At 31.9% G+C, this 12,533-nt stretch overlaps 1 protein-coding gene across 1 annotated transcript; it reads left to right on the top strand.

The window, feature by feature from the left end:
* The first annotated feature begins 1,292 nt into the window (after positions 1–1,292).
* On the top strand, positions 1,293–6,783 carry LOC139497319 (uncharacterized). The gene is made up of 5 exons (XM_071285509.1): positions 1,293–1,351; positions 2,251–2,366; positions 3,991–4,122; positions 5,463–5,606; positions 6,165–6,783. The coding sequence occupies exons 1-5, from the start codon at positions 1,331–1,333 to the stop codon at positions 6,376–6,378; spliced, it is 627 nt and encodes a 208-aa protein (XP_071141610.1). The 5' UTR covers positions 1,293–1,330; the 3' UTR covers positions 6,379–6,783.
* The last annotated feature ends 5,750 nt before the right edge of the window (positions 6,784–12,533 follow it).

Below are 12,533 nucleotides of genomic sequence, written 5' to 3'. Positions count from 1 at the left end.
ACTTTTGTCCACTGACTGTACTCTTTTAGGGAAAAAAGAACTACATAATTCTAATATATCAAATTTCAAAAAGAGACAAAAAATACCTATGGGATAATCCAAATTTATAAACCGACAAACGATTTTAAAAAGCATGAAACAATGAACAGTATTCAAAATACTACATAGAAAAATAAAAATAAAAATTGATCAACAAGAACTTTACCGAAAATTAGAGTCGAACCGAAAAATTTGTTTTCATATATGATTGATTACATAACATGTATGAAAAGTATATCAATGCTATTTTAAAAAGAATTTCATTATCAAGCGATCAAACCTTTTTTTTTAAAAAGAGGGACGAAAGATACCAGAGGGACAGTCAAACTCATTAATCGAAAATAAACTGACAACGCCATGGCTAAAAATGAAAAAGACAAACAGACAAACAATAGTACACATGACACAACATAGAAAACTAAAGAATAAACAACACGAAACTCAATATGCTAATTGTATTACTTTGAATATATTGTGAAGAAAAAAAAAACAGTCGGAAGATAACAAAAGGACAATAAAAATTCAATAGACCGATAAAACCATGACAAAACAAAAAGGAAGGACGAAAAGACAGTATATAAAACACTAAATAGAAAACTAACGATCATGCACCACGAACTTGAAGTTAATGTTATCTAGACTTTCATTTCATGCATAACACTGTTGTTTTCATAAATGATAAAAATGATGCGATTATAAACAATTCCAATATCCAAGAGTTTTTATATATTTATAACGAAAGTTTTGCATCAGACAAAATATTATACTCTTTTTTCAGGTACAAATTTTAGTATTTACTTTAAACTTTAATAAAAACTAAATGTTTCCTTATTTTTATTATTTTCCTTAAAAGAAAAAGATACAGTTTGATAATAATGCACTAAATTATTATTTTAAGGAAACAACTTTTAACAAATATTGTTTTGTCTGCCGAAAACAATTTGCTTTGCAACTCGTTTAAATACATTTGTTTTAGTAATAAAATTAATTTGTTGACAAAATTTACAAATGATCGCCTGATAATGAAATCTTAAAAATAGCATTAAAATACACATGAAAAAACATTTAATAAAAAAACATTGCCCTTCTGACATAAATTAACATAACAACAGTTAAAATCTTATCAACATTTTGCTTCAGTGGACCGAAAAAAATTAAAGCGACAATATTTCATCTTTATTTTGATTGGATATAATATCAACCAATCAAAAGTCTTCATCCAGTATAAATACAACGAACGGCGCTTAATTCAAATCATCAACATATCCAGCAGCAACAATATTGATCCAAGATGAAAATATTAAGAACATTGGTACGTATCTATTTCTATTTTAATTCATATATTATCCTATAGAAGTTATTTTTAAAGTTATAACTGATTTTTAAATATGATATTTGAACATTGGTTAATTATATACAAGTGCCTGTAATTCTCACGTTCAACATGGTTCTCCAGAAGTATTTCATTTATTCATTTTTATTTTTATTTTGTTTTCAGTATCTATTGACCTCTCGCGTTTACTTGATTATGTAATTATTTTCGTATTCTGTTTTTTTTATATCTTTGATTTTGTATTTGTCCATTATTTTTTTCATCATTTATATATTTTGATTATCTATCTGTGCATCTATGCCATCATCTTTAAATTATAAGCTATGGACATTTAAAAACTAATGCTCATTTGTCAAGTTCCATTTGCAATATTTGATCTAATTCAAATATGGTACCTTATTCATATTCATTGTTTATGGAAAAAATAACGCAAGTTTTGAGCATTAATAAACAACCTTTGTACAAAAAACAATACGACTCTTACATTCATAAGATTTAAACTAAATATCGTCCATCGACATCCATTGGAACATTGCATTGTCATTTCATAAAACTAAAGTTAAGTTTGTTTACTCGTATAGAAAAAAAACTAAAATCATAAAAATACTGAACTCAGAGGAAAATCAAATCGGTAAGTCCCTAAACACATGGCAAAATCAAATGACAAAACACATCAAAAACGAATAGACAAGAACTGTCATATTCCCTACTTGGTATAGGCATTAAGTTTGTTAACATGTATTTTATCTTTGATGATTTCACATGTGTGCTCTGAAAACGGGTGCAAACTAAATAAACTGCATTTAATAGATGCATATTAAAATGCATGTGCTTGTTCACATAATTGATTTGTATTATCAATTCCTTCTGTTTTGTAGGTATTCTTCTGTGTCTTTGCATATGGCTTCTGCCAAGAAGAAGACCAATGTGATGCCCAGTATAATGATGATATTCTAGCAGGATTTGATTTCAATGATGGAGATAAATACCCTGAGTGAGTTAGACTTACCTATGATAGTTTGTCTTATAATAATATGAAAATACAAAATTAAATCCTGGTATCTATGATGAGTTAATTTGTCTTATAATCATATGGCGTTTGTAATTAGTGTATACTTGTTTCTGTAAAGTTTCCTTATAGTTTTACTTCAAGAAACTAATTTATAAATGATTTGCGATACATCTAAATTTAAGTTATTCAGGGAATCCCGCATCACGCAGATGGCCAAAATTTCATACTTTTATCTCTTTTCTACATTATTTTCTTAATAAGAACAGTGGCGACTCCAGAACTTTTCCTAAAGGGGGCCCTGCTGACTGACTTTAAGGGGGCGCTTCAGTCATGCTACAATGATTCCCTATATAATCAACCAAATTTTTCCCACGAAAGGGACCCCCCCCCCCCTGGATCCGCCTATGAAGAAAATGCCTGTACCAAGTAAGGAATATGACAGTTGTTGTCCATTCGTGTGATGTGTTTGAGCTATTGATTTCCCCATTTGATTAGATACTTTCCGTTTTGAATTTTCCTCGGTCCTCCGAGTTTGGTATTTATGTTATTTTACCTTACACCTACAAATGAATTTCAAACAATTTACTTTTTTTCACGTTTTAAAAATATAATGCACTATCTTTCGCTTGGTTCATATTTGGTTCCATTTAATTTAATTTAGATTTTCAAAAGACATGTTACCGAAACAAAAGACACTTATTGTTCCATTCCATGTTTCGAAAGAATTTTCAAACCAATATCTTTTTCTGATAATTATCTAGCCAAATTAATTGTACGTCTAACCCAAGGTCTAACCCGCTGAATATCACTTTTCTTCGGAGGTATATGCTGCTTTATTCAAAATACAAAACGCATAAAAAGATCATACTAAACTATCCTTCCTATATAATCCTTGATAATACCACAAATGGAATAATTCAGATTATCTAATATCAAAAAGTAAAAAAAAGTATATCCAAGAAACTATAAGGACCAAATGCAACAAACAAAATAAAGATGACATATCCAATATTTTCTGATGCAAATCAAGGCAAAACTATGGTATGACGTTCTATTATAAAACATGTCGTTATGATTTATTTAACAACTGAGTGCCTTGTTTGTGTTTTAATGAACTGGTGATAGTTTAACCATTCGGATTTCATACAGTTTGTACCTAATATTAAAATATTATATAAATCATGTTAGTTGATACCAATAAAGTATTATAGCTAGCATGAGCATGAAATAATTCCTTGGTGGAATGTTGATTAAGCTTAGTTCAAACAATATTTTATTTCAAAAAGTGCATGAAATATAATTATACAATATAAATACAGGGATTCGGAAATAAGAAAAACTGATATAAATCCGTCTCCCTCTAAAAAAAAATGACAAAATTAAGAATATAGTATAAGAAATATGCGATCAACTCATTTTTTTTAATTATGGTTCATATATCTGAGAAATATGTAAATGTTTCGATAATAAGGTAACATTAAATCAAAGTTTCAACATCTAAATCGACATCACCTGACAAAAAGATAATGGTTATGGACCAAAATCTCTTGTTTCTAAAATAAATATTTGATTAAGCTTATTTACTCTTAATCTTTTTATATCGTAGGTCTGAAATAGACGGAGCGGAGAAAGAACTCTCTACACAGAATGCAAGAGATTATGCGCAGCTAAAGAGTGATAAAGACGATGCACAAAGCCTCATTTCGTTAAATACAAAAGACCCGTGGATCGCACCACCGTAAGATAAATATATTTACCATATGTATTATTTTTAATTGCATTTCTCATTCATGCTTCAATCTGGACCACAATCTTTTGAATTTCTCATTCATGCTTCAATCTGGACCACAATCTTTTGAATTTCTCTTTCATGCTTCAATCTGGACCACAATCTTTTGAATTTCTCATTCCTGCTTCAATCTGGACCACAATCTTTTGAATCTCTCATTCCTGCTTCAATCTGGACCACAATCTTTTGAATTTCTGATTCATGCTTCAATCTGAACCACAATCTTTTGAATTTCTGATTCATGCTTCAATCTGGACCACAATCTTTTGAATTTCTCATTCATACTTCAATCTGGACCACAATCTTTTGAATTTTTGATTCATGCTTCAATCTGGACCACAATCTTTTGAATTTCTGATTCATGCTTCAATCTTGACCACAATCTTTTGAATTTCTGATTCATGCTTCAATCTGTACCACAATCTTTTGAATTTCTGATTCATGCTTCAATCTGGACCACAATCTTTTGAATTTCTCAATTATGCTTCAATCTGGACCACAATCTTTTGAATTTCTGATTGGAAGTGTGTTCTTTCTTGTACTGTTTTATTAAGGACACCAGTCGCTGAAAGAAAACAATTATTTCTGCTATTACATGCTCATAATCATTAATTTCAAAGGTAGACACACGCTTGCATCCTATATGTACATATATTTTCCTGAAGATATGAATTATAGACATAGAAACACCAGTAAAGAGAGGCGAAAGATACCAAAAGTATATTCAAACTCATCTGTCGAAATCAAACTGACAATACCATGGCAAAAAACACACAAAAAACGACCACAAAACAAACAACATATATAATAGATATAGGAAGATTTGGTATGAGTGCCAATGAGACAACCCTCCATCCAAATAACAATCTATAACAGTAAACCATTAGAAGTCAATGTACTACCTTGAACACGGAGCCTTGGCTCACACCGAACATCAAGCTATAAAGTGTCCCAAAAATGAGTAATTAAAAACCATTCAAACGGGAAAACCAACGGTATAATCGATATTAAAACAAACAGTACACAAATACAATAATAGAAAAGTAAAGACTGAGCAACAAGAACTCCAATGCTTAATTAATCGTCTTTTCAACATTTGTCAGTACTACAAACGACTTCAGATTATTAATAAAACAATTTATACTGTATTTGTAACATGTTGCTTTTTTGTTGATGTATATTTCTCCAACTCCTCGGGCTTTATATTTATATGTATTTTATATCTAGTGAGAAATTGGTTCATTGCCATTCATACCAACTCTTCTTATTTTTATATTTAATTTTTTTAGACAACCTGCTAACGCATCGATGTGTGAGTCTAAGTTCAGATCGTTGAATATTGGTAAAACATTTTGGTATTATGGGAAAAAGTGTTACGTGCTGAAACCTTGGTGGAATACTCTATTTACAGCTATAACGTATGCTGACTGCAAGTAAGTTATTCTTTGCCATAAAACTTCAAATAAGGAAATAGATTTAGAATTAGACGTATAACTCTTACAAATCATGCACTGGTTCATTTTTTCCAACCACAGGTTAAATGTAATTGCTTTCAAAATATCCATTTCTGAAATGAAAACTCAAAAGTTGTCTTCCTGTATCCTGTTGTAACCCTTGAAAGTTTTTAAACACATCTAATGTTGGTTTGAAAAATTGTCATTATTACTGCAGGACATCCTGAACCAATTGGCCTTTTCAGAATCTAAAGCATCATGGGTAATTTCATTGTTCGTACCACGTCATTGGTTAAAATTTCATTGTTTATGACATTTTTAACCAATCAGGACGTTTTGGTGTACACTTTAAAAAAATTACCCAGGATGCATCAGATTCTACAATGTTATGATGTATTAATAACAAATTTACACAGAATGCTTTCATAAATACAAACTACTTGACCCATAATTATTAACATACATTGTGACTTGGATGGAGAGTTGTCTCATTGGCACTCATACCACATCTTCTCATTCATACTTTACTCATTTCAGACCACAATATTGTAAGAATGTTCCTTGCATGTCCTGGATGTTCCCATACAGATATAAGTGTGTACAAAGCAACTACAAAATCTTCAACATTTGGCTATACTGTCCACAACCATTCCCACGTATACGCAGACTACAACTGAGAGTTCCGCAATGTTGTGAATGTAGGAAATTCAAAGCACCTTGGATTGCATGGGAGGATTTAACCAAAGGGTAGATAACTGAGCATGTACTTATTTGAACCAGACACTTGGAGCTACAAGAAATTCAACTGCATATTGCGACGAAGACATTCGGACATTGTTTTTAAAACATGTTATTTTCCTTCACTTATATCAGTGTTTTATAAATAAAAGGATTTCCCTTCAATTATAGTACTTGAAACTGTTATTATTGGAATTGCCTCTAAACACTCCCCTAGTATATTTTGTCTGATTATACCACATTTGCACTAAAAAGCAAAATTCCTTGGTACCAACCTTATTGCATTTCATGAACTAATATAGAAGAGATTCACTATTTCTTCAAGTATTTTAATTAGAATTGTTTTATATAATTTCATGTATGTTTATATGTAATTATCATTGTTTTAACACGAATAAAGTTCTTTAAATCTGGTAAATGTTGTCATGTTTATTTTGTCTCTAAAAAGCATCTTATTACCTTAAATTCGCCATCACCAAAACGTTTCCTGAATTTATAAACTGTTTATAAAACGAATGAGAAGATCACAAAGAACCAAACGTTAAATAAAATCGTAATACACTATGACCAAAATGAAGAACGTCGGGTTTCCTATGTACACTGCAACAAAAGATTGAAAAACACGAATCCAACCAAAACAGAGGGTTTCCTTTCGACTGTCATCAAAGTGAGAGGGTTACCACTATAAAACCAGGTTCAATCCACCATTTTCTACATTTGAAAATGCCTGTACCAAGTCAGGAATATGACAGCTCTTGTCCATTCGTTTTTGATGCGTTTTGTTATTTGATTTTGCAATGTGATTATGGACTTTCCGAATTGATTTTCCTCTAAGTTCAGTATTTTTGTGATTTTACTTTTTTCAACACTACACATGAAACTATAAACATTGAGAAATCCAGGGATGAATTCCTGTTTTTCTTCAGGAAGTTGCAGTTCTTGTTCCTTTAGTGATATTTAGTAAAAGAGAGGCGAAAGATACAAGAGGGACATTCAAACTTATAAGTCGAATATAAACTGACAACGCCATTGTTAAAAAACCCAACAGACAATTAATAGTACACAAAACATAGAATAGAAACTAAAGACTGAGCAGCGCGAACATTATCAAAAACTAGGGTGGAACTCATGTGCTCCGGAAGGGTAAGCAGATCATGCTCCATGGCATATGTGGCACCCGTCGTGCCGCTCATGTTTATACAAAATACAAAATATAATTCGGGAGGTCAGATTTGTGAAAAGTAAATACAATGTATGCCGTCTATACCTGCGTATGGCGCTCGTGTGTAACCGAACGAATCCATTGTCCTCTCATAGTACTGCTGTATCATAGTACTGCTGTATTTAAGTTGTTGGTTTTTTTTATATTATTTGCACTTTTTTATCAAAAGAAGTAGTTTCTATCACAAATGATAACGTGTCTTATATATTTATTTCAAGCTTAGAAAAAAATCTGTTTTTTTTTAAATTGAAGATCATATTCATGTGGAAAAAAATCAGGTCTCATTCGATTTATTTTTATCCATGCATAAAAATGTTTTTAATTCCGTCTCATTCTTGTTGTGTCGGTCTAACGGTAGAAGTATTGTATTTAAACGGTACTCCAGTTTCCGGATCAACAGATGGTTGAGTGAAATAAAAGAGTCCGTTTTTTTCTGATTCTTTTCTGTACTCATTTTTTCTGTTTGATTAAAAGACAACAACCTAAAGCCGGGAACATATAGTCCAGTAGTTCACGTTACTTGCTAAATGCCTGGTATAACTTTTTTCTATTTTTAGATATCATTAGCTTACGAAGGGTAGCTGGTTTACTTTAGTGAAGTGTTCCACGTTTTGTTATTAAGGGGCCTTTTATAGCTTATCATACGGTAAATGTTTTGCCAGTTGTCGAAGATCGTGTTAATTATAATTGCAGATTAATCCTTACACCGGACAATTGATTGGTCGATTGATCGTTGCGTCCAGTGGCAAATATTTCATGAATGGTCAGGCCGAGAAAAAATACAGAAGTTCTATCTGCTGCGGAGTGGTCCCTTTTGGATTGACAGTCCACTAGTAACTACATGCAAATGGCAGATATGGAGATCCAACATTCTCGCTTTGCAGGTGGGGAAGAAGACGACGGAAAATTATCTTCTGGGTTTGGTTCTAAATGGTTTACTTACATGATATGAACCATTCAGACTTGGGCATACTTAAATGATATTAACCAATCAGAATTGGGATTACTTACATATGAACCAATCAGAAATGGGTATACCTACATGATATGAACCAATCAGAATTGGGTTTACTTACCTGATTATTAACTAATCAGAATTGGGTTTACTTACATGATATTAACCAATCAGAATTGGGTTTACTTACATGATATGAACCAATCAGTTTGTTATGTTTATTATGTAGAGTACCTAAAAATTGTTTTACATGGATTTCGATTTTCACCTAATAGAGCTGATCAGTATTAAGATTATTATTGCACGCTTGTAGATTTAATTTTCGAAAATTTGTCAGATCATGGTTTCAAATCAACTAATGTACAGCTGACAAGACAATAACTCAGCATGTGGAATGAAATATGCCGAAACTGTTGACTTTTACGCAGTTCATATGTTATACTTAGTTGTTTGATGATCTGTTTATGTAGTGTGTGACTGTCCATTGTATGTCTTCGTGTGTTTTCGTCTGTTCTTTTTCGACTGGGAGTTTTCTGATTAGTTCGTGTATTCTTTGATTTAACCAGATATTTTCAAAATTTAAAAGTTATAATCATGTTCAGTGATTATGGTGGACAGTTGCACCTGAATCTGAAATTGAACAGTTGTATCCTTTCGAACCGAAATTAATCCATGAATAGTTTAATCTGAAATTGAACAGTTGTATCCTTTAGAACCTAAATTAATCCAAGAATAGTTTTATAGTTAAATTGGTAACACTCGCATTAGCACGGGCGTAAATGGCTTGATTTGTATTTTTCGTTGCCAATGTTTTATGCACACTCCGACGGGAACATAATGATTTGATGTAAAGATGAACCATACTTTGTTAACTAGACTGACATGGTGAGCATGATTCTTTACGTCATGTTTACCAATTAACAGTGAGTTGTTGAAATACTAAGGCTTTTCTACTCCATGAATATATTACCTTAGCCGTACTTGTCAAAATATTAGGAATTTGTGTCCTCAAAGCTCTTCAACTTCGTACTTTTTTAGGCCTTATCAACTTTTTTGGATTAGAGCGTCACTGATGAGTCTTTTGTAGACGGAACGCGCGTCTTGCGTAAATACAATATTTAAGGGCATACGATACAGTAGAGATCCCTCGTTGATTTTTTCTTAAAATTTTGATAGAAGGTCAATTTCAATGTGTACTTTTCAAAAATGCAAAGAAAACAGTACCTTCATGACTTACTTTTTGAGATAATTTGGTTCGAAATTTGCATATTTGGAAGAAAATCCCTGAAATTTCATAAATTATGACTTTTAAAGAAAGTAACAATACTTTTGAATGAAAAGTCATAACTTAACCGGGTTTTTTTGTAAAATATTCCCTTGATCCATGGCATCAACATGCTGAAACAAGTTTAAGGTTTAATCAAATCATCATGTTCCGGATTTGGATTGCTATATCCGAAATAAAGAAATTGAACATATTTTTGCGTCTTTTCGGCAGTGCAGAAAAAAATTTGATCGTTGATTTTTTCCTGAAATTTTGGCGGAGTGTTCTTGAAACAGTACTTGATTGATTGCAAAAGAAAAAAATTGGGGTCCATGTGCTTGTTTTTTCAATAAAAGCCATAAACCTTTATTTTTTACGACGTCTGTCAGTATGGCGCTAAATTACGTTAAATTTAGTTTTAATCGCAACAACGTCGTGTAAGCATTCCCGCCGTACACGAGTTTGCAGGTGTTTTTCAAAGCGTTGATACTTATCATAAAAATTTATAAGATGGTAAATCATAAAATGAAAAAAAAACATTTGTGCTAAACATTTACGAAATGAAATTTGGACAGGAACCTTTTCATAAAAAAAAGACTATAAAAAAGAATTCTAGCAGATTGCTTTGTCAGATGTACGGCAAAAAAGAAAATCTGATTGAAATAAAGGTGCATCTCCGTCCGAGATTAGTTCTAAATTGCTTCATGAACTGTAAGAGGATAGATAACTTTATTGACATTACAAAATGTGAACCAACTATAAATTAAGTGAGGTGATACCTTAAATTGACAACAGTATAACCTTCAACAATGACAAAACCGATACCGTATCGTCAACTTTAGGTCTCGACGTACTTTGATTTTTATTTTATTTTTACATTCAAAAGATAATCATCTTTCAAATTTAAATTATAAGCAGTACTTCTTGTTTTATAATAAGAGCTGTTTTGTGCAATTTAACTCATGCCATTATTGCCTCAATCGACCGAAAATGAAGTTGTAATATAATATTTCATAGGAAGTGCAGCAGCCGGTATAAGAGAATAATATTGAAAGATGTCTTTATCAATAGATAAGTTACATAACCTTTTTTTTACGGCGTATACGTATGAATATTGGCGTACTTGTTTGTCTAGAAGTAGAGCTATATTGAAAACAATTTGTTCGTCTGTCCGATCGTCTAATTATACGACGAGTTTTAACGTGTGTACACTTTCTGATCTGTCTGTCTGCAATTAGTGTAAATTTGCCGATACTTCAATTTTTATCTCTCAATACATTGAAGTATAATAGGGACGTGCTTATACATGCAAATAAGAAGACGTGGTATTATTACAAATGAGGCAAATCTCAATCAGAGACCAAATTGCTTAACGACTATAGGACATCGGACGGCCTTCAACAATGAGTAAAACCCATACCGCATAGTAAGCTATAAAAGGCCCCTATACATGACAAATGCAAATCAACTCAAACGGGAAACTTACGGCCTGATTTAAGTACAAAACAATGAACAAAATACAAATATGATGACCAATACCAAAAGACACCATTTAATTACAAACTAACGTGTGACAATTCTGCATCTATTGGTAATATTTTGCTTAAATTCAAACCAAAAACGGCACCAATATTTTTTTTTTTTGAAATCTTTTTAACGGACTTTTATTGACAGTTTTTCTACATACACATACAATATAATATGTTTTTAAAATATCAATTAAAATCGGCAATTTTTTTTATGTACCAATTTCAAGTCCAGAGCAGGATGAGACAATCTCTTTTTTATTATTTTATTTACGAATAGGGATGTTATACGACCTTGTCCACCAATGAGGGTCTCGCACATGCAGTCGGTTTTGTTATTTCATTGATAGTCTGTTAAATTTGGCCTTACAATGTACAATGACAATGTTCCGTAAAACTTGGAGGCTGCCAAATTCTAAACAAGAAAAGAAAAATAGACACAAACTTAACTATTTTGATTCTGATATTTTTCAATTCAAGATAGTATTATTTACTTCGAATTCATTATCAATAAATGAAAATAACTGTTCTCGTCATGAAAAATATTGCACAGCTGTACAACACTCCGTAGTAATGACTTTTGTGTATGGATTTCAACACCAGACCCGATTCGGCCACCCTATAACAATAGATTTTGTTAAATTTTTACTCATTAATCACGGGTTCATACGTTTTCTCATTTCTATAAGTTTCATTAAAATGACATTTGGATGTCATAAATGTGTAATTAAATATTTGCCGCTGGACGTTAAGTAGCTACCAATACTCATAATTAGCTATTGCAGGTCGTTATGTTCCGAATTGTGTTATTGGGCCGTGCAGTTTTGGCAGTTATTCAGTGCCAGACTAAAAAGCTCCACAATTCTTCTTCCGTCTTTCCATGTCAGTACTCTCTTCCGTGTCTAACACCATTTCATCAATTTCGTCATGCAAAATTGTATTTGATTTATTTTTGTACATCTCAAGTATTTCCTTTAATCTAACTGCTCTTCGGTGGGTTTCTTGGTTTTTTAGAAACGGCATGGCCACTTTTTTAGCAGGTACTTTTTTGAAATTCGCGCAACCGAAATTAATGACGTCAGAGAATATTCCGCGAAATATGACTTATTCTAAAGCGACGTCGCGAAATGTTAACGTTCTGGTTACCAACGTCGCGAAAACAACACGGACAGTTTTGAAAACGTTATTATCTGCCCCTGCT

This window comes from Mytilus edulis, chromosome 12 (genome assembly GCF_963676685.1).
Source record: "Mytilus edulis chromosome 12, xbMytEdul2.2, whole genome shotgun sequence".
Taxonomy (NCBI): domain Eukaryota; kingdom Metazoa; phylum Mollusca; class Bivalvia; order Mytilida; family Mytilidae; genus Mytilus; species Mytilus edulis.
The sequence above is the reverse complement of the archived record's forward strand: the minus strand, read 5'-3'. Positions and strand labels throughout refer to the sequence as shown.

Coding starts and splice junctions, on each gene's coding strand:
- LOC139497319 (XM_071285509.1), top strand. CDS start 1,331: ATGAAAATATTAAGAACATTG. Junction 1,352..2,250: donor TGAAAATATTAAGAACATTG/GTACGTATCTAT, acceptor TCTGTTTTGTAG/GTATTCTTCTGTGTCTTTGC. Junction 4,123..5,462: donor GACCCGTGGATCGCACCACC/GTAAGATAAATA, acceptor TAATTTTTTTAG/ACAACCTGCTAACGCATCGA.